This window comes from Argentina anserina, chromosome 6 (genome assembly GCF_933775445.1).
Source record: "Argentina anserina chromosome 6, drPotAnse1.1, whole genome shotgun sequence".
In the NCBI taxonomy this organism is placed as follows: Eukaryota; Viridiplantae; Streptophyta; class Magnoliopsida; order Rosales; family Rosaceae; genus Argentina; species Argentina anserina.
The window spans coordinates 25,858,242-25,881,204 of NC_065877.1; the positions used below are offsets into that span (position 1 = coordinate 25,858,242).

The 22,963-nt window shown below is 38.8% G+C and overlaps 2 protein-coding genes across 2 annotated transcripts; one reads left to right on the forward strand and one right to left on the reverse strand.

The window, feature by feature from the left end:
* The first annotated feature begins 521 nt into the window (after positions 1-521).
* On the forward strand, positions 522-9,252 carry LOC126797163 (uncharacterized). The gene is made up of 5 exons (XM_050523836.1): positions 522-689; positions 783-1,310; positions 1,671-2,132; positions 2,607-4,525; positions 9,213-9,252. The coding sequence occupies exons 1-5, from the start codon at positions 522-524 to the stop codon at positions 9,250-9,252; spliced, it is 3,117 nt and encodes a 1,038-aa protein (XP_050379793.1).
* A 6,126-nt stretch (positions 9,253-15,378) lies between these two features.
* On the reverse strand, positions 15,379-22,027 carry LOC126798160 (ABC transporter C family member 8). Its single transcript, XM_050525021.1, has 12 exons — positions 21,735-22,027; positions 19,482-21,445; positions 19,060-19,380; positions 18,892-18,978; positions 18,142-18,762; positions 17,880-18,044; positions 17,490-17,784; positions 17,165-17,379; positions 16,761-17,066; positions 16,563-16,626; positions 16,213-16,452; positions 15,379-15,780 (listed from the first exon to the last, which is right to left on the reverse strand). The coding sequence occupies exons 1-12, from the start codon at positions 21,760-21,762 to the stop codon at positions 15,680-15,682; spliced, it is 4,407 nt and encodes a 1,468-aa protein (XP_050380978.1). The 5' UTR covers positions 21,763-22,027; the 3' UTR covers positions 15,379-15,679.
* Between the last annotated feature and the right edge of the window lie 936 nt (positions 22,028-22,963).

Genomic DNA, 22,963 nt, shown 5'->3' on the forward strand with positions numbered 1-22,963 from the left:
CGAGCATCAACCCTCAAGCATGTGGCATTTGTTCTTTCAAAGATCACACGACTGACAATTGTCCAAATGGTGCAATGACTGAAGAAGAGTTGAACTTCATGGGGCAACAAAGGCCTAGGTACGATCCATACTCGAACACATACAACCCTGGACTTAGAGATCATCCAAATTTTCGTTGGAGCAACAATGCTCAACCATCCAATGCTCAAGGTCAAGGACCTCGTCCTTCAGGTTTGTTTGTGAGGCCTCAGGTACCTCAAGGTCCTGCTCCCTTTAACTCTAATGTTCATGGTTCGAATAATGCATCTTCACCTAATTATGATGAACTTTTGAAGTCTCTTGCTCAAGGGCAACAAAATCTAAACTCTGCTACTCAAGCTTTAGTTACAGGTCAACAAGCTCATTCTAAGGACATAACCGAGCTTAAGAAGCAGATGGGACAAGTGATCGATTTCATGGGCAAGATCCATGAAGGAGGGAAGTTGCCGAGCCAAACTGAGCCTAATCCGAACGTAAAGGCCATGGTGACACGAAGTGGGAGGACCTTGGATGCTTCATTGCAACAACACAAGAAGGCCGTGCCTTCTAAAGGTAAGGAGGCCGAGAATTACAATGTCAAAGACTTAGAGAAGGACCCTGCCTCCCCTAAAGCCAAAGATGCCGTGCCTCTACCAAAAGAAGATCATGTCGTGCCTTCTAAAGGTAAGGATCCTAACTCTAGTGGTTTGGTTTCAACTAATGATCTTCCTCGTGTTCCCTTCCCTAGTAGATTTGCAAAGCAAAAGAAGGATGACTCTGATCAAGCCATGCTTGACATTTTCAAGAAGGTGGAAGTGAACATGCCTCTTATTGAATGCATACAACAAAATCCTAAGTATGCTAAGTTTTTGAAAGAATTGTGCACCAACAAGAGGATGACTCGAGAGAAGGAGGTTGTTACAATGAGTGAGACGGTTTCTGCCGTGCTCCAAAGGAAGCTACCACCAAAGCTTAAGGATCCAGGGAGTTTTTCTATCCCTTGTACAATCGGAAACATGACATTTGAAAAGATAATGTTAGACTTAGGTGCATCTATTAATGTAATGCCGCACTATATCTATGAGAACCTAGGTCTAGGTGATTTGAAACGTGATAATGTTGTGATTCGATTGGCTGATTGTTCCAACAAAGTCCCTTTGGGCTATGTTGAAGATGTTCTTGTGCAGGTGTCAAGCTTGATCTTTCCTGCCGACTTCTATGTCATAGACATGGAGCCAACGGAGGCAGATGACAAGGAGGTCCCTATCTTGTTGGGCCGCCCCTTCATGAGGACTGCACGAACGAAAATAGATGTGTTTAGTGGATCACTCACCTTTGAGTTCGATGGTGAAGTGATTAGCTTCAACATCTTTGAAGCTATGAGGTATCCTCTTTCGGAGTTAAGTGATTGTTTTTCAGTTGACATACTTGATTCCCTTGCAGATAACTATCTAGATACCTTGGCTAATGACGAGTTGCCACTCACCATTGCCCAAGGGGCTGGATTTACAAGTGATAGCTCAAACATTTCGGTGCTAGGAGCTACAGATGCCGTGCCATCCTTCATCCATGAAAACGTGACCTCTCTTGAGGTTGCACGTGAGGTAAGCTTTGTCTCTCCTAGTCCAATTCTCTTAACTACTAACAAGAATCTTCCTTCTGTGGTGCAAGCTCCAAAGCTTGATCTTAAGGTTCTTCCGGACCACTTGAAGTATGCGTTTTTAGGAGAAAATGATACTTTGCCCGTGATCATTTCATCTGCACTAAATGAGGAGCAAGAAGAGAGATTGATTGAAGTGTTGAAGAGACACAAGACGGCAATAGGATGGACCTTAGACGACATCAAGGGGATCAGCCCTACCATGTGTGTGCATCGAATATTGCTAGAAGATGGTGCCAAACCAACCAAGGAAGGTCAGAGACGCCTTCACCCACCAATGATGCAAGTTGTAAAGGATGAAATCACCAAGTTGCACGATTGTGGTGTGATCTACCCCATCTCGGATAGTAGGTGGATCTCTCCCATTCAAGTTGTGCCAAAGAAGTCAGGCATCACGGTGGTGAAGAACAAGGACAACGAGTTGGTGCCTCAAAGGACAGTGACCGGACATAGGGTATGTATTGACTATAAGAAGCTCAATGCGACAACAAGGAAGGATCACATGCCATTGCCATTCATTGATCAAATGCTTGAGAGGTTAGCTGGTCACTCTTTTTATTGTTTCCTTGATGGATATAGTGGATACAACCAAATAAGTGTTGCGGAAGAAGATCAAGAGAAGACTACGTTCACATGCCCTTTTGGTACGTTTGCTTATCGTCGTATGCCTTTTGGTTTGTGCAACGCCCCAGGTACGTTTCAACGTTGTATGTATCACATTTTCTCCGAGTATATTGGTTCTAAAATTGAAGTTTTCATGGATGATTTTTCTGTCTATGGTGAAGATTTCGAAACTTGTTTAGAAAATGTTGAACTTGTGCTTAAACGTTGTGAAGAAACTAACTTGGTTTTGAATTGGGAAAAATGTCACTTTATGGTCACGCAAGGCATTGTCTTAGGTCATATTGTTTCATCTAGAGGAATTGAGGTTGATAAGTCTAAAATAGATCTTGTGCGTCACTTACCCCTCCCCACAAGTGTGAGGGATGTTCGATCGTTTCTTGGACATGCAGGTTTCTATCGTAGGTTTATCAAGGACTTTTCCAAGATTGCGAGACCAATGAGTTCATTGCTTCAAAAGGACGTCCCATTTCACTTTGATGATGATTGCAAGCATGCATTCGAGACTTTGAAGAAGCTCCTAACTTCAGCACCGATCATGGCACCGCCGGATTGGTCCTTGCCATTTGAGTTGATGTGTGATGCCTCCGACTATGCAGTTGGAGCCGTGCTAGGGCAGAGGAAGGACAAGCAGCCCTACGCCATCTACTATGCCTCACGAACACTCAACGATGCGCAACAAAACTACACCACAACTGAAAAAGAACTTCTTGCCGTGATCTTTGCTCTAGATAAGTTTTGTTCTTACTTACTTCAATCTAAAGTTATTGTTTACACTGACCATACAGCTTTGAAGTATTTAATGACAAAGAAGGATGCCAAACCGAGATTGATTCGATGGATTCTTCTACTCCAAGAGTTTGATCTCGAGATCAAGGACAAGAAGGGAAGTGACAATGTTGTGGCGGATCATTTGAGTCGTTTGGTGAGAGATGCCGAGCCCTTGGCCATCCAAGAGAGCTTTCCGGATGAGCAACTCTTTCGAGTTGAGGTAAGTGAGCCATGGTATGCAGATATTGTCAATTATCTTGTTTCTAAGCAATTTCCGGATACTTTATCGCATGCTCAAAAGAATAGACTCAAGGCATTAGCTAAGTATTATGTTTGGGATGAACCATACTTGTGGAAACATTGTGTTGATCAAATCATTAGGAGGTGTGTCCCTGAACATGAACATCATTCTATACTTACGTTTTGCCATTCTGAATCTTGTGGAGGACATTTTGGTTCACGTAGGACTGCTCTTAAGGTGCTCGAATGTGGTTTCTTTTGGCCTACAATTTTCAAAGATGCATATCATTTTTGCATGACTTGTGATAGGTGCCAACGCATGGGAAACTTAGGATCTAGAGATCAAATGCCTATGACACCGATTATCTATGTTGAAATTTTTGATTGTTGGGGTATTGATTTCATGGGACCTTTTCCTAGCTCAAATGGTTTCTTATACATACTCGTTTATGTTGACTATGTTTCGAAATGGGTGGAAGCAAAAGCCACCCGGACTAATGATTCTCGAGTTGTTGCAGATTTCCTTCGTTCTAACATTTTCTCTAGGTTTGGTATGCCGAGAGTTATCATTAGTGATGGAGGATCTCACTTTTGCAACCGGACCATTGAGGCGTTGCTGAAGAAGTATGGAATCAAGCATAAGGTTGCTACGCCTTATCACCCCCAAACAAGTGGACAAGTGGAGCTATCTAATCGTGAGATCAAGCGAATTTTGGAGAAGTCTGTTGGACCATCACGCAAGGATTGGTCTCAACGATTGGATGATGCTCTTTGGGTCTATAGGACGGCATACAAGACTCCCTTAGGCATGTCACCATTTCTAGTCTATGGCAAGGCGTGCCATCTTCCTGTGGAGCTTGAACATCGTGCATGGTGGGCTGTGAAGAATTTTAACATGGACATTGATGAGGCCGGATTGCATAGGAAGTTGCAATTGCATGAGCTTGAAGAGATTCGAAATGAGGCCTATGATTCGGCAATGGTTTACAAGGAGAAGACTAAGACATTCCATGACCGCATGATTAGGAAGAAACACTTTGTCGTTGGGCAGAAAGTTCTTTTGTTTAATTCTCGACTTAGATTGTTTCCGGGCAAGCTCCGTTCTAGGTGGCTTGGACCGTTTGTTGTTACTAATATTTTTCCTTCTGGTGCTATCAGGATTAAAGGTGTTGTGATTGATAAGGAATTCACGGTCAATGGACATCGCTTGAAGCCGTACTATGAGAATTTTGTGGCACATAACGTGGAGGAGACGTCTCTCCTTGATCCTACGGCAAGCAAGTGATGATTTGGAGATAGTCTAGGCTATAGACTCTAAACTTAAGCCAATGAAGGAGCCATCAACGAGTGTTTGCATTTTCTTATCCCTTAACTCTTTCTAATTTTCGTTGCTTATCATATTGTACATTGAGGGCAATGTAAGTTTTAAGTGTGGGGTGGGGTATACATCATTCGTTGAATTCTAGTGTTTGATGCTTATGTGTTTCAATTTTGTGTTTTGATTTTCGAAATTTTAGTGTCATTTTAGTTCTGTTTTTCGATTTTTGAAGTTGTTTAGTTGTTTTGTTTTTGTTTTGAGTCCTAGGTATGCCTTTGACTGTCTAGGATGAGTTGATCTTTGAATTTATGGTTGATAGATGAGCATGATATTGGAATGAACTTATTGTTATTTGATGGTTAATCGATGTGTAGATTTTGTACGAACATGTAGTAGATGAGGATTTTGAAACTTAGGTACAGAATGAGCATGTTCCCTACTTGTTTGAATTCATGAAACCTATGTGAGATTCGAGCCATATATGTGCCTTTCTTTGGAGAGTTTATTCTATCGTTTCTTGGCTTTATAACCTCATTACATCTATTTTGATCAATTCATATGCCATAGAATTGCAATGAACTAGAGAATGCTAGAACTTACTTTGTGAAACTTTCGAAGCTTTATGTCATAATATACTCTGATTTTGAAAAGGATTGTTGGATCTTTTTAGGATTTCCACCACTTTAAGCCAAAAGGCCGTATATCCCTATTTGAGCCCTGCTTGGGACACCTTAGTTTTAACCCCTTTGAGCCTACGTTAAGCCTATTCTTTCATTACCAACATGTTATATCCTTGCCTAGTATAGTTATATCTCTACCTTGTCTTTGAGGCTTGGCAGAGCCGATTCTTGGATGTAATATGGATTGATGATTTGATTCAAGTGTGGGGTTATGCTATTGTATGTATGTTATGCCGTGAAAAGAGTATGAAAAAGAAAAAAGTATTGATACCATGTGAAAAGAAGAAGAAAGAAAACATTCATGATACACGGCAAGAAAAGAAAAATGAAAAGTATGATGAAAGATCTCGGCATACATACTTGTTTATGTGAATTTAGAGTTGTGATGTATTTGTTGAAGGCTCAATAATGTTATACTTTAGCCTTTGTTCGTTTTCACAATGTTTAAGGTGAAGAATGGGTCCAACATGATGATATTTGGCCCTTGTTTTATGGAGTATGGCGACATAAGGTGGATGTTTTGCTCTGCTAAGTCTTAAGGATGACCTTTGTGATTCCTTTTACCCTGAAAAATATATCAATGCCGAGCCTAACCTATCCCTTTTCTAAAGATCCGCATGATTCTTAAAATGAGTAGCTCTTGATTTGTGGAGTTTGTTTCATGAGTAAGCATATGGTTTGGGTTCATTTGTGCATATGATTGGTATCTTTCATGAGGTTTTCGATTTCACTATGTTTATAACTCTTGTGTGTGAAAAGCTTTTAAGCATATGCCATGTTCTTGAGAGAAAAGATTTGGAGTGCATATCCTATGTGAGTTGAATTTGAACTTGTTTTGAACATGTCGAGCTTAATATCATCTTTGTTTCTGCCATGTCTTACTTGTTAAACGAAATCTCATGTTTATTAACCATTGAATTCATCCTATCTATTTTGATTGAGTGTTATTCTTGATGCTATGAGTTTAAAGATCTCTGAGACAAAATGTTGAAGGCATTAGTGTTGTGTCGTTAGTTATAGTTGCTTTGATTTTGTTTTTCTGTTATGATTTCCTTTTTTAAGTGTTTGCTAAGGGACTAGCAAAGTCTAAGTGTGGGGTTGTTGATAGGAGCACAAAGTGCGACGTTCTTAATGTCTATATGCCCTATTCTTATGCTTTGTTACTTCTTATTTAGTTGTTTTAGGTTCATATTTGTCATATGTATGTTCTAGGTAGAGCTATTTCGAATTTAGATGATTTGATGATGAAATTGTGCTAAGTGTTAGAACTCCTTATTGAACTAGGATTCCTTACTCGACTAGGACTCTACTTTCCTATTTTCATTCTTTCCTATTTCTTAATCGACGATTTCTTTTCAGGAAAGACAAATCATATTTGGAAAGAAAGGAGAGTTGCCGAGTTGCATTCCTAGTTGAACAAGGAAATCATATTCGAGTTGAAGAAGGAGAAGAGGAGGCCGGCCTAGCTACTCCTAGTTGGACCAAGATTGTTGCCGAGCTGCCCTTTAGTGATCTCCCTATTGGACTTGGTTTCCTACATCAAGTTGGATATGGAGTACATAAATCAAATCCATAACAAAGAGGATTTCAGTTTTCCAATTGGATTCTATCTCCTTATGGCACGGCAAGAAGGCTTCCTAGACCTCTATATATAGAGGCCGGCCTCTCCATTCAGCAACATCATCAGCCCTACACACAAACACAAGCCTAGCTTTGCCGAATTCATCCTTCATCCTTCCAAGAAATCCTAAACCCGATTCCACCATTCTCCACCTTTATCTATAGCCTTGAAGCACGATTGAGAAGAGGTTTCATCCATAGAAGTCCTGGCTACACCTTGTAGGATCGATTGATTGATAAAGTGTAACCATGATTCTCTCTTTATTTCAATTCGGTTTTTGGTTTTATTCTTGTTCTTGGATGAGTTGCGATTTGTGTAGAGTAATCTTGTTTCAATTTTGTCTATGAAATAGCTACTTGATTCAACTTATATAAAGGATTCGAAATTATGTTTTGGTTTTATGGAATTTCTGTTTTTGGTTTCTGCCGAACCTTGTTCTTGATCAATTTTGATTTCTAAGTGTTATGTGTACGATTGTAGCATGATATTTAGGTTGTTGGATTAAAGACTTATGCTATGAACATGTTTATTCTTTTCTATATGATTTTCGAAATTGCATGATTGGGGGTTAAGTATGTGACATACTTAATGAATTCGATATGCATGGCTTTGGGATTATATGGTAAGATGAACATGTTAGATTTCAATGAAGCCGAGTGGCAAGACTTGAATGTGTTAAGTGTCTATGCATATAGGTTACTGATTTGGAACTTAGATTGCATGATCCAACCCTAGTTGTTCAATATATGGACTCGGCATGATGCTAGAAGAAAGACATAGAGCTTGGTTCGATTTCCTTTGTATGAGATGTTTTGGTGATTGTTTATGTATTGGTTGGTTGATCACATGTATATATTAGTTTAGGTTTTATTTACTGTTTTTATGATTCAATCCAAAATCTATATCAAACTTTAAAACCCTTTATGAATTCGTGTAAGTATTGTGATCCTAAGCCCTGGCTGGATCCCCGGTTTGTGAACGATACCCTCTTGCTTTATACTACTATGATGTGTTCAGGGTTAAATATTGATGTCGAGTAATCGAGCACTCATCAAAACCTAACAAGGATTCCTAGTCAAACTAGGACTCTATACCAATTATGCGTTTTTAACTCATGTAAGCACAAAAATGCATCTAATACCGCTCAAAACTCTTACTACGACTCAATGACTCAATAGTACAACAATAAGGGCTAAGCAAAGTACAAATTGAGGTAAAAACATGTTAAGAACGTCGCACAAAGTGCTCTTATCATCGGGGTTCTGAGGTAGTGTCAAACTGTCAATTGCAATATACGTTTAGGAAATTGGGAATGAGAGAGAGATACAAATTTGGAACGAAAATGTAATCATCGGTAGTTTGGGTATAACGTATGAATAAGCTGATAGTGGCCTTATTTGAGTAAATATATTAAAATGTCCCCAAATGAGATATAGTAGTGGAAAATGTCCTTCTATAGTTTTTTCTATAGAAAAAAGATCATTATTTCCAGAATTCTTATGCGATCTTCGATCAATCTAGCTTGGTCAACCTTTTGATTGTATAATAGCACTGACTACTAGTATGTGTACAACATACTACACGTACTTTAATTTTTGAAAGTTAAGAAGATTATGAAGAACTGAATCTGCTATGATAAACAACTGAATCTGTTAAAATTAAGGAAGATTATGAAGAATTGAATCGAGTTTCAATTCCATGCATGGTCAAAAGCTGTAAATACAAATTTTTGTTAAGTTTTTTTAAAGAGGCCGGCAACGTTGTATCATATATATACTACAACTCAAAATAATGAGAATCACTGGACAACATATAATGATATCTTCAATTAAAAGACTACTCGTAATTGATTCATCAAGTTTTATAGGGATTGCTCTTCTGAACACAACATATAAATGATATAATCATATCATATTCGTAATTCTACCATTTAATCATTCATACAAGCATGACACCACCAAGACGGCAAGACACCACGCAATGATATCCACCAAGACAGAACGTTATTAAACCCTATAAATTAAAGTGAAAACCCTGCATGCATTCATGCTGCTCCTTGCTAGAAAAGACATTTCATACGACAATTCTATGGAAGCAAAAATATTGCAAACAGTACAACATACCGGCAACCGCATCCTCAGCGGCAAGTGAAATAAGTAAACTAATTAAAAAAGAAGAAGAAGAAGGTATTCACTTCATTAATCTGATAATCCATCTAATCAAATTTCCTGACATTGCACATGTACGTTCTCTCCCTACTTTCTTAATTGATTGACATTTCAGGAACTGGGAGGAAATGGACTGGAAGGAGCTGGGACAGTAAGGTTTATGCTAGGGTTAATTTTCTGGGAGTAATCATCTCTCTGCTGGGGAAGTGATGGATGTGGAGTCTCCGCATGCTGCAACAGGGTGCGTAATTCTGAGTAGATTGAGTCGTCGTAATCATAATCAGATAGCATCTGATCACCAGATGCATTGTTATTGAGGAATACGTCACTCATGTTCGAACAGTTTGGATTGGAACTGTCAGCAAGAGAAGGATACCCGTGTTGATCATAGTTGGGGCTGCCAATACCAGAGGGTGTGCGTTTAGAAATATGGGCATGACTGTAATAACCCTAAATTTCAAACATTTTAGTTTGATTTGGAATTCTATAAAATTTCGAATTTTATTAGAATGAACGTAATTGGTTGCGACGTTAGTAAACGAGAAAAGGAAACGTTCTCGGAACGTTTAAATTGAAAAACGTTACATTTCCGTAACGTTTATATCGACTTTTATTCCGTCGATCGGTTGCGAAAACTTCCTTCACAAAAGTTGTAGAGCTCGTCGATACGAGTGCGTGGACATGTGACACGTTCAAATCGGACGACGGATGTAAAAGTTATTAACGTCGGAAGTTAGTTTCCGATTTGGAAACGAGTATAAATAGAATGATTTGTGATTAGGGTTTCCACTTTTGGAAACCCTCAGTTTCTCTCCGCCTCCCTCTCACTTTCTCCCTCTCGCTCTCCCGAGTCTCCCTCTCTCTCTCCCTCACTGCCCACCGGCGATCTAGCCTCACCGGTTGCCGTGAGACTCACCACCCACCCCAAAGACGTCGCTCGACCGCCCTCAGTCACCCCTGGACACGACGAGCCGCGACTCGCCACCTTGAAGCTCGGGGGATCTCATCGCCGTGCTTCCACATCGACGACGTGCTCGAGGCAAGCTCGCCACCGCTCCTCCTCATCCCTGGAACCACGCGTCAAGGATTAAGCCTCGAATCGCCGCCTACCTCCACAACTGCTCGATCTCCTCCGCCGGCACCTCAAGCTTCACCATCGTCGATTCAAGGGCTCCGCCGTGCAATCAAGGTAAGGAATGATGATATTGATGTTGTGTGATGATTTTGGATGATTTTGGGATGGATGTGTGGAGATCGGAGGGGGATTGGAGAAGGTTTGAAAGAGAAGGCTTACCGCCGCAGTGGGCGGCGCGTGTTAGTGCGTGGAGTAGCCTAGGGGCGGCGTGAGGCCGAGGGAAGGGCGGAGGAAGGGAGGGGAGAGTTTTGGGGCGGCGGTGGCGTGCTACGCGCCGTCTCTGGGCTCGGCGCGTGTGCCCCACGCGCGGCCTGCCGGCGGGTGGCGCGTGCACCCCACGCGCCGCCACGTGCGGCGGTGCGACAGTGTTTCCGATAGGGGTATTTTGGTAATTTACTTAAATGTAAATGTAAATTTTATTTACTACGGTAAATGTAATTAAGTTTTACCTTCGGTAAATGTAAATATAAATTACTTTCAGTAAATGTAAAAAGTAATTTGTAAAAGGGTAATTTAGTAAATTTTATTTACTGAATTTGTATTTACATTTAAATCGTACGTATACGTACAGAAATACGTATTAATATTTATACGTACAGAAATACGTATTAATATTTATACGTACAGAAATACGTATATTATATTTATACGTACAGAAATACGTATTAATATTTATACGTACAGAAATATGTATTAATATTTATACGTACAGAAATACGTACATAATATTTATACGTACAGAAATACGTACATAATATTTATGCGTACAGAAATACGTACATAATATTTATACGTACAGAAATACGTATTAATTGCATATTTGTACAGTATCCGGAAATAGTAACAGTGAATAGTACCACTGAACAGTAACTTCGTAAAACCGAAAATTGCTGAACAGTAACCGATTATTACTGTTTCGACATTTAAAGGTTACGAAATGATTCTAAATTCTTTTCTTATCTTTTCAAGGTGATCGCTAAATCGAGGAAAGGAAATATCATCGGGAATTGTGAATTACGCTCGAGTCGATAAGGTGAGTAAAATCTCACTGAATTTACGAATCTACCCTCGTGGTGATTCAACATTTTGCAAGTGTGTTTATCAAATGAATTATAACATGTATATAATTTAGTGGACTACATATATATAGTATAATGGTAATAGGTACATAATATATATATATAGTTCATTAAATTACGTACTGTTATTAATGCATTAAAAATAGTCATTTCGGTGACGGAAAATTGAGCATGAGTATGTGAGAATATTGTACGTAATTCTTCAGGTGTTTATGAAATATGACATGTATAGGATATAGTGAACTATGTATATATTGTATAAATGGTAATAAATACGAATATATATAGTTTGCTATATAATATACTGTTATGATTTTTATTGTGGTGATATCGTGAAAGTTTTAAAACGTACAATATGATGAGTGATTATTGTACATGATTTTATCACGGAGAATGTTAAAAATTGTGATTTGTCTTCGGACGTGATGTGTGGTACAATATGATGTGTGATTATTGTACGTGATTTTTAACATTGTGATTGTTAAAATGTGAATTGTCTTCGGACCTGATTTTGGTACAATATGATGTGAGATTATTGTACGTGTTTGGCAAGTCGAAACCTAGCCTTTGGCCGGGCGAAAGTTACGATACAGTTAGAGCTCTAGTCTGTCTGCCTTAGTACTGCATGCGAGGTAACGGGTGGTTATCTGCTCATGGGTACTCGGTGTATTTTGGATGTTGGGTAGCGGGTGGCTATCCAATATCAACGGTGTATTACGAGAGGGGTAACAGATGTGTACCAGCGTTCTTGGTACCCGTATTATAAATGCATTGGGTAACCAGAAGGGTTACCTAATTTCCTCATGAACGTTTTATTTCATATTTCTTTGGGTCAACCAGATGGGCTGACGAGTGACTCATGAGGGCATTTATATTTGTTGTTTTGTGATCTTTCGTATATTTTGATATGCGAATTATATTTTGATTTTACTCATACGAGCTGTAAAGCTTACCGGGTTTGTGTTTACAATCCCGGTGCACCAATTCGATGGTGTAGTGGATGACTCCGCAGGTGTAGATTAGCGGGAATTGACGGACCGCTCAGAGAACATGAAGTGATTTACCTCCAGCTTGTGTGAGGATTTTGTGTGTCTATTTTGTGAGAGATTGTGAGGATTATTACATTCCAACTTACGTAATGTAAATTATAAATTTGGGTTGTAATAATTGGTTTTCTGAGTTGTATTGATAACTCAGTGATGATCCGCTGTGCACTTAAATGATTTCGATTTTCTTGAGATTATTTTGTGTTTAACGACTTTAGAATTTTGAGTTTTTAAGCTCGAAATTTTGGGGTCGTTACAATGACTGGGAGGATTTTCATCAAACGAGGCTATATTAAAATTAGGCCGGGTGAGCAAAGGCTGATCAGAAATGGAACACTGCTGCCTACTTTTATGAGGATTAATATTTTGACTCCAGTTGGATTGTGGCTGTGAACTAGGTCCATCCACACTTGAGTTATTGTAGCCAAATGAAATAATGTTGTGTCTGGAAGGGGTAGGAGTTTGGCGAGAGCTTCCATTATGTGCGCTTATTGCCAATGCACATTCATGATCATCAGAAGCCGAACCTATCATCGATCTTTGAGAAATAGATCCCGTGGCCTCAGATCTCGAATCAGTTCTGCTACTTTTGTTTCTAATATTACTACTCCTGTCGTCCTCTTTCTCCTCATTGTTGCCATCTCCCCCTCTCTTCTTGTAGTGGACTACACAAAGTGCCCAATTTTCCAACTGCAATATAAATTGTACATGAGGAAAGAAATTAATTAATTAACAGACGATAATTCTCCATATTTATGTAACTGTTATATACACGTACCATGACTTGATGATTGTCATGATTTTTGAGTCTGAACTCGTCCATGAGCCATTGAGTTTTCATTGCATTTTTACCCCGAGGGTGAAAGTAACAAAAAGACGTTTTGGTTATCGTAGGCTTGTTGTCACCGTCCTGAACTGTTTTAGTCTTATGTGATCCCTTCCAAAAACCATGTACAGTCTCCCTCTTTTTCCTTGTTCCATTTGTGTACCTCTTTTGCAGTGGGGTGAAGAAGTACAGACGCCTCTCACCCTCAAATGCTAAAGCTGCGCGCAACATGGCTCACTTATATCATCAACTAACCCCCTTCAGTTCATATCCATCTATAGGCATAATGATCAATGCATGTATATGGAAAAGAATATTGAATAAAAGATGCCAATAGTCGTGCCATATAACGATATAAGATGAGAGTATAATGTCATAATGAGAATGAAGTCTATATTAGTACTCATTAGCCAATCAATAAAACGAAATGGTGAATTGTCAATCAAGCTCGAAAGTCTAGCCTCTAGCTATACCCTAACTCTTGGAACTCAATATATACCCCAACTTTTGGAACTCGATCAACAGTTTCTTTCTTAACACCCAAATACTAGCTTAATAGATATGCTGTATTATCTTCTCAAAATCCTATTGTTAACCTATGTAATTTTTGACAATAAACCCTAAACCTAATATGTTCCCTCTTCAAAAGCCCTAAACCCTGAGTAGTGAAATTTAAACCATGCTAGCTTTATATACCAAACGGCAGGCCATGGTTCTCCATTGATGCCAGGATATGTGATATTGGGATGTTGCTTGAATAAATTTACTAAAAAGGGTGAAGACCTACGAGTTAATATTTCGTCTCTATGCCTACGAAGGCTAAGAGTGCCAAACTAGCTAGCTAGATGCAAATAGAATCAAAGGTAGACTTAAAAGATTCAAACAACTTATCCAAGACGAATTGTATATACCTTTTAGGTCCTCTGGCTCATATTTATAGAGATCGATGTCTCTAATAACTCCACCAAATTCAATGCTCCCAGTGTAAACCTTCTTGAGCAGATAACATATAAGTTCTTCTTGTGTAGGTACAAATTTGACTCCGGGTGGTAATCCATTCTTCCACTGAAGCTCTTCTTCTGTGATCTCAGTAGGCAATACTATATTACTTGAACAAGAGGCCGTGTCAACTAACCGTTTCCTGCTAGTGCTTGATGAAGCAGAAAAAGATGAAATCTTCATCTCCCCAATATTTTTTTTTGTCCTCTTGATCAAAGACTTAAAATCGTGGTCTGTATTATATATATATATATATATATATATATATATATATCTATAATTGGATGAATCAAACTCTATGTCGGATTAGGAGATACAAAAATTCTAATTTTAAGGTTTTCTTATTTACTTAAATTTTTATCTTATACGTGCCTGCATGTGCTGTAGGCCAAACCAGTCTCCCTGATCGATTCGAAAAGACAATAGACAAGTTCATATCAGTGAACACTTAAAGAGGGACCTGGAATTGGTCCCGGCAGCCCAGAGCCCTAAGAATTTAGCTAGGTCTCAAGCTCTCGCTGGCAAGCAATTGGCATCCTTCAACCAAGAAAATCTCCTAAGACAGGAGGTAGACCGCCTCATGGTAGCAGAAACAAGCCCAAAGGTGCAGTGGCGGGGAAAACTTCTGATTCCATGGCAAAGGTTTTGTAGTAGTTCGATCTTCGGAGGGCGGCTAGGAGGAGAAGAGCTAGCTTGGCTATTGGTCCGGTTATGGCAGATGGCCGGGAGGAGTAATCTTCACACTTTCACTAGGAAAACTCCTCCTAAAGCCATTTTATGATTCAGCAAATTAAATTGAGCAATTCAGCAAAACCAGTGTTACTCCGGAATTTTCTTGGGTACCCACATTTACATATATGACAAAAAAATTGTTGTCATTGTGATAAAACAAATTATTATTTAGGTAATTGTAGTTCTACTATAAGTAATTACTTCACTTACAATATTTTACCAACTTGTAAACAAATTATTGTAAATTTAGTAATTTTGTTCAATGAAATGTAAATGTGTAAAATGAATTTGATAATTTTGTTATCAATGTGATCATTTAGTTCAATTACGTTGTTGTTAATGTGATAATTTTGTTCTATTAGTGTAAAATAACAATATGGTATACATTCACGTACTATAGACAACCTCGTTACCTCCAAGTGTGTCATTCCGCATCACATGTTCACGTGGCGTAATCCGATATAAGGACGAAATCACTTGCCGTGGTTTATAGGACCTTTATATGATTGGAAACCCAGAATTTTTATGTATGGACACAGTGGACATGACCACAGTCAGCTAGCTAGAACCCTTCAGTAATTTGATAAATCGTAGTCAAAATGCCGAGGCAAGACCTATTGAAGTTTGATCCATTGGCTGAGAAATATCACATTACTAAACCTATAACAAAAAAGTTGGTGCTTTCTTCCATGCGATCTATTGGATATTCGCCACTGATTTAAGTGATGTCTTGTGCCAGTTGTGCGTAGCGTTGTAAAATATTCTTCAGTTTCCTCTACAGCTTGACCAATATTCACCTACAAGCTTGGAAAAGTAGGAGTTGGTATCCAAGAGCTTGGAAGGTTTTTCATACTCCACTAGCTTCCCTACATATTCATAAGCACAACCACAGCATACGTTAGCCACAACTTTGATTTCCGAACATTGGTATTCCTCCTATCAAGGGAAAAAAACACTGTTATTCCTAGACTGAGTTAAGGGCTCCATTTTCCTCTTTTTGGACCATTCATTTCCGACATGGCATGTGAAGATAAAGTTTGAAGTTACAGTACTGAACTTGAAGATCTATAAAAATTGATCTTGCTTTGGAGAAAGTGCGTTACTGATGCCATATCGGCTGGCTAGCTAAAGCATTTCATATAACGCTTATGCTAAGCTATTTTGTCTTAATACTCAATGTTCGATAGAATTAGCTTGTGACATCTAATTGCATTCTGGAAAAAAGAGTTTGCGGCATCTAATTTGATCAAAATATGATAAGGATATAACTGGAATTAATGTATAATTGTAGATCATACCATAGGAGAGGACCATGACCATGTCACTATCTATAACTGTTGGAACTCGATGTGCAACCGTTATCACCGTGCATTCTGCAAACTCTTGCCTGATAATTCTTTGTAAAACGGCATCAGTTGCAGAGTCGATGGAAGCAGTAGCCTCATCTAGAACTAGAATTCTGTTCCTCTTTAGAAGGACACGGCCAAGGCAAAACAGCTGGCGTTGCCCCGCACTCCAATTTTCCCCTTCATCACTTACTGTAAAGCGTTATAGTTATACAACATTATGTTCTATCCATTTCACAACCACATTAGACTTGATGGAATTTGGTACTTATATTAGAACCATAAGAATTTCACTAACTCACCGGATGAATCAAGCAGATTAGGTAGGTTCCTCACTGTTGCCTTCAGCTGACACTTCTGTAGAGCCTACAAAATAAAATAAAAAGTCTCCATAATGTAAAGGTACAAAATAAATCTGCATCTGTAAAATGCATACACCGTTCGTCATTTTTTAACTTCTGAGAAGAAATGAAGAAAAGTTATGCAGAAAGAGTCTTTACCCCCCATATTTCATCATCAGAGTAAAGGCCTAGAGGATCCAAATTGGTTCGGATGCTACCCTTGAAAAGAGTTGGTTCTTGAGGGATGATGCTGAGCTTCATTCTCAAGTCTTTTAGACCCATAGAGCAAATGTCAAGACCATCTATAATAATTTTACCACCGTTAGGCTCTACTAAACGAAACAAAGCACTTATGAGTGTAGTCTTTCCACTTCCTGTCCTTCCCACAACTCCTACTCTAGTCCCTTCTGTGAATGTGCATGAAATTCCCTTCAGAACTAGCGGAGCATTTGGGCGATATTTTATCTTTAACAAGCAAAAAAAAGGATCAGTGATTACAATTTTTAAGTGATCGAAAGATGAGGTACGGTAGTTCATATATGTTGTGACTTCAAGTATCTAACCTTGAGAGAATGCAGCTCTATCCTACCCTTTGTAGGCCATGAAGATGGTGGTCTCTTGTCCTCTATAATAGCCGGAGGCTCAGGTGGAATTTGCATGAACTGTTTTATCCTTTCAACTGAGATGATGTAGTTTGATAAGTTACAGTACCACCGGATCACAAAAATTTGCGTCATTGTTAGTGTCAAAGCATAAGAAAGAGAAAGCCCCACAAGTCCTGCAGACATCCAAACGAAAAAAGGAAATTGTTAAACATCAATAAACACTTTCATTTTTCCTAAATTCATCAAGTGCGAAAGAATCAAAAATGTACTATTTCAACAATACCTGGAGCAATATAACCCTTAGGAAGTGAAATAAGGAGAAAAGCAGCAACAAAAAGAGTCACATTTTGAAGTGCTTCTGCCCTTATAATTAACCACTCCATTGTTGCATTCGAATGAAAGAACAGTCTTGCATCTGTGTCAATTAGCTCTAGGTAGTTTTGGAAGAACCTGTCAGCCATTTTAAAAGCTCTGATGGTGACCACTCCAAGTGATGTCTCGGCAGCATAATTCATAACAGGAGCTTTGGTTGTTCCATTGATTCTTATTAGTTCCCTTGCAGACGCTTGATAGTAGCTCTGCAATAAAAGGAAATAAGTTAGTTCCATCATTCCATTGACTAAGATTTCAGAATCAGAAATATTCAAGAATAACTGAAGTTCATTTTATTTACCTGAACATATTTTGAAGCAACCATGGCGAGAACGGCTACAATTAAAACTTGCCATGTAACAGAAGCCATTACTCCAATCCATGTCAGCAATTCCATGCCAGCAGACACAATGAAGATAATGGAGAAAGGTATGTCAAAATCCAAGATACTTAAATCTGATGAAGCCTACAATAGTAGACATATTGTTAAAAAATTAATTAGTAACTGCAACAAACTTGACCGAGAATATGTTTTAAGGTGTTGAAGATTGAATTATACTCACTCGTGTCAAAATCCTCCCAACAGGAGTTGAGTCAAAAAATAACATGGGAGCCTTGAAGATGGCCTCAGTAAAACCATCGAAAAAGGTTCTAGAAGCTCTCAGTCCCAAATGTGCTGCAAGTGTTGACCTCAGAAAGACAAATACAACACCGAGTGTTGAGATTGCGGTATAGACACCAACAAGTGTAAGACTAGTTATACTCGGATTTTGCATGCCGAGAGCCAGCCAATAAGTTGAAGCAGCCTGAAGACTAACAAAACCAGCCTGTGCCATTATGCCTGATGCTAGCAGAAGTGCTCCCTTGGAAACAATAATGTAGTCCCAGAAGGGCTTCCATCCAACGTCACCAATCTCTTTTTCTTCATCTTCTGTTAGTTGCACCGTGGGTACAGCCTGAACAGAAATATCCCCTTCACTGCTGTATCTGGTGACATTAGTCACATTAGACTCCTCTTGCCGGATCATGTCTATATTTTCTGGTTCTACTTGGCTTTGATTATTTGAAGGTCCTAATGTAGTTACTGCATCCTTATGAGCATTTACCAGTTGCTCAAATGCTGTTCCAGCAGTTAAGAGATTATCATAGCTTCCAGATTGAGTAATTTGTCCACCCTCCATTACCTGAAAACAAAATTAAATAAGCAAAATATTAATTACTCTTTTTATTTTTATATCAAAATGTTACATGTGGTTTCATAAGTAACACAAATTAATTGAGTCTATTAATCTGTAAAATAAGCCAAAGCATACCAAAATTTTATCAACTTCTGACAGAAATTCAACTTGATGAGTCACAAGAATTACAGTCTTCTTTGCTAGAGCATCCATGACACAGTCCTGTATAAGCCATTCATATTATATGACATGTTATACAATGAGACTATGCTTCAATAAAATCATTGACTATATCTTTCTTACATGAAACAGAATTGCGCCAGTGTGTGCATCCACTGCACTGAAGGGGTCATCTAGGAGGTAGATATCAGCATCACTATAGACAGCTCGTGCGAGCTGAATCCTTTGCTTTTGACCTCCACTCATGTTAATTCCCCTCTGACCTATCTCAGTAAGATCACCATGATCAAAACTATTTATGTCCTTATCCAAAGCACAAGCTTTAATGGTCTTCTCATACTTGTTCTTGTCCATTGCCTTCCCATAGAGTATGTTATCGCGAACTGTCCCGCTTTGTATCCAAGAAGTCTGAGAAACATAGGCTATGGTTCCAAATACATCAACCTGTTTGCAAGCATAGAACAAGTAAGCAAATGAAATCACTAATACAAACCTAGTGCATGGAAAATAAAAATTTATTATCTGTTTTTACTTTCTAGACTTACAGTTCCTGATAGTTTGGGCATCTCTCCAAGTATAGCAAATAAAAGTGATGATTTTCCGGCTCCAACTGGTCCACAAACTGCAATTTTCTGCTCACATTTTGCTTCAAGATTCACTTCTTTCAGAGTTTGAATTGCTGATTCAGGATACCAACTGAAAATGCCTTTTTGTATTCTTAAGCTCTCATCTGAATTTGGTGATGGGAGATTCCTTATCTCATCATCTTTCAACTCATCGTCAAGCAAAAAAACATTTAGCCGATCAAATGAGACCTTGACTTGGATCATTACTGAAAGAGCCTCAGGTATCATTCTCACAGGTTCTCCCATAGTCCTTAGGGAAGCTAGAACTGTGAATATAGTACTTGCATTCAGAGGGACACTTTTGAAAATAATACACCCAAGAAAAACAACAGAAGAAATAACGGTTGGTGACATCCAGTAGATGAAAGTTCCATAAGCCTTTCTAAATTGTCCCTCAGACAACCATTTAAATTCTCGTTCTCGGAGGGCATCAACCGAGTTTTTGAATTTCTCTTCCCAGGATTGTAACTTAATGATCTTCATACTGTTAAGGATCTCAGAAGTGGCTCTAAGCCTCTCATCTTGTGCTACCATGAACTGGGACTGACACTTCTGAAGTACCTTTGCATAAGGCACATTTAGAAGACCACAAATGACGAGAGGAATTAAACCCGGTAGAGAACCAACCCCCACCACCCAAAAAAGAACTACAATGGCAAGAACTAATTGCAATGCAAAGGTCCATGTTAAATGGAACCACCATGGGAACTCTCCCATTCTGTAAGCATCAACTGCAATATAGTTAACTATCTCCCCTGCTGAGTGTCTTCTCCTTCCCACACTAGAAAGTTTCAGCTGCTTTTGATACACTGCGACCATCAAAGCCGACCTCATTCTCATTCCAGACCTCCTTGAGTCAAAGAACCAATGTCTCTGGGAGAGAGACTCGACTACTTTGGTGATAATTAAGCATCCCACTATGATGAGGCCTTGGGAAAAATTTTCCTCCTCCTCTTTGGAATAATTTACAAATGCATAGAGTATAAGAGGAGAAATTACAACTGCAATTGTCCTGAGCAATGCACAAAAGGCAATCCATATATTTTCTTTCAAGTAAACTTTTGCTATTGCTCTCAGAACCAGGTTTCCGGTACTGCTTGAGCTCTTCTCCCTACACAAGGATTCCCATGCTTGAGCAAACTTTTGGTATGCTAAATCAGCTTCATCTTCTGAAACCAGAGATGGTATGTCTTCAGTGGCTAATGTCTTTGAGTAGCCTAAAGTGAGTAGAGGATTGATCCAAGCAAATGTCAACTTGCTAAGGAATCCGGCTTTGCCTAGTGGTGTTTCCTGGCTCGTTTCAGCAGAAGTTTTGTCTAATAGAGGCTCTGATATGCTGTTATCTTGGCTTTGGTCATAGACAAAGTAGCTGAGGTTTCTAACAGCACAAAGTAGAAGCAAGAAGCTCACTGGCCATGACAGCACATCGAAAATATGAATGTTATGGCTCCTTACAAGTCTTTCTATGTTTACAGCCGAGACCAATGAAAATGAGGACACCCACCAAACAGAATTCAGAATTCTAATCCATTTAGACCTTTGAAAAAGCAAGGAAATTGTGAAGAAAATCCAAAGTAGTCCCCTAATAAGGTAATCCAACCAGCTTTCAAAATAATTTGATAGATGATCACCACTTTTGGCTATCAAAATCCACAATCCAGCACCAAAATATGCAATGCCAGTAAGAGAACAACAGATTGAAACCACTACAGAAAATCTGTCCCCTCTGGATGGACTGCTCGTATAACGCTTCCTTACAGAAGCTGCAAGTGTAAATAAGCAGTAAAGAAAGAGGAAGACAAGATTTACTGCATCGATTATAGTCCTTTGAGTGCAGTAAGAACTCAGATCAAATTCTCCATTACAAATCCGAGAAGAAATCCCTGCATATAATCCATGGCAGGGGAAGCAATCTAAATCAATCATATTATACACAATTGCGAATGTCTATACCTAGTAAGACATACATACATACACACATACAAAAATTTCTCAAATCAAAACTTTCACATGCTAGTCTCATAATCGGTGTTGTGGGAGAAAATTTGTATGAAATAGTTATATGCAAGGCATTCTCGAGCGGGAAACATGAGTATAAGAACTAGATACGTAATCGAAGTCACTATTTTAACACAAGAAAGAAAGAGCTAGAGAAGTTCATCAGGAACTTACCAAGTACAGAGTTCTTCATGGAAGCCATACTTGTAGCAACTTCAGCTCAAACTATACTGGAGATAAATCGAGCTCAAATCTCGAAAGCTCGATATATATCCTCATTGAAAGAAGCACCCACGTAAGTCCTTCTATGGTAAAACATTAATCAATCACCAAAACTAGCATCTGCAGTCAGAATATGTAGTTCGCTTCTTCAATCTCACATCAGCATCTTGTTTTTCCCTCTGTTTCTTATGTATTGGATGCTTTATGCTCACCTAAATGCTTCTCTCTCTCTCTCTCTCTCTCTCTCTCTCAAGCTCACAAAAATGATGAGAGGCATATCTTTGTCTGTATATATATACATGCTACGTCTACAATTTGGCTTCCTGCATATTATATATCATGTATATGCAATCTTTTGTTTTGTCTCTGTAACGCACATGGATACATACAAAATTACAAACCCAGATTTCCTTTTGGTTTCTTAATTACTTTCTTTAAATATGTGATTCAGTTTTGTGTACAACGTATACGTACGTAGAGTTATTAATGTTGGCAAGGACAAACTGCCAACTTTGTTTGTCAAATCTTTAATTTTGCAGGCATGCAATTCCCTGAAAAATGAAAATAATAATATCTGCATGAAAAGGCAAGCTTCAAACGCCCTAATTATATCTCAATTATGAACATCGATCAATATCAAAACCCTAGGGCAATCTGATTTTGTAGAAGAGGTGAAGGCACGTACGCATTTGGCGATGTCATTTCTTGTAACGAGTGTAATGTGTGTGGTTGAAGAAGGTCGAGAATGTATTTCTGGAGCCCTGGCCAACTAAAAACAGAATCCATTAGCAACATAACAAACATGTACGTATCTTTGGCAAAAACAAAAACAGAACAATGTCTCTATGGATACGACCTAAGGTTGAAGACGTATTTTATACAAATTGAGACCCTGAATTTGTAGTGGTAAAAAATCGACATCAATCGAGTCACGCCACACGTATACAGTCAAAGGGTCTGAAGGTCTAACCAATTAATGAGAGTGATCATGATCACGTTGGGATATATTAACCAATAGGAACCACAAGGTCACCAAGATCGAACAGCAACCGCAAGATGACTATAGATCCAATCAAATTATCCACTCGTAAAACCACAAACGATTCATTAAACAATACCCTAATTTCGTAATCCAAATGAGAGAATCGATCATTGCATACCTAAAATGATTTAGTACGTAA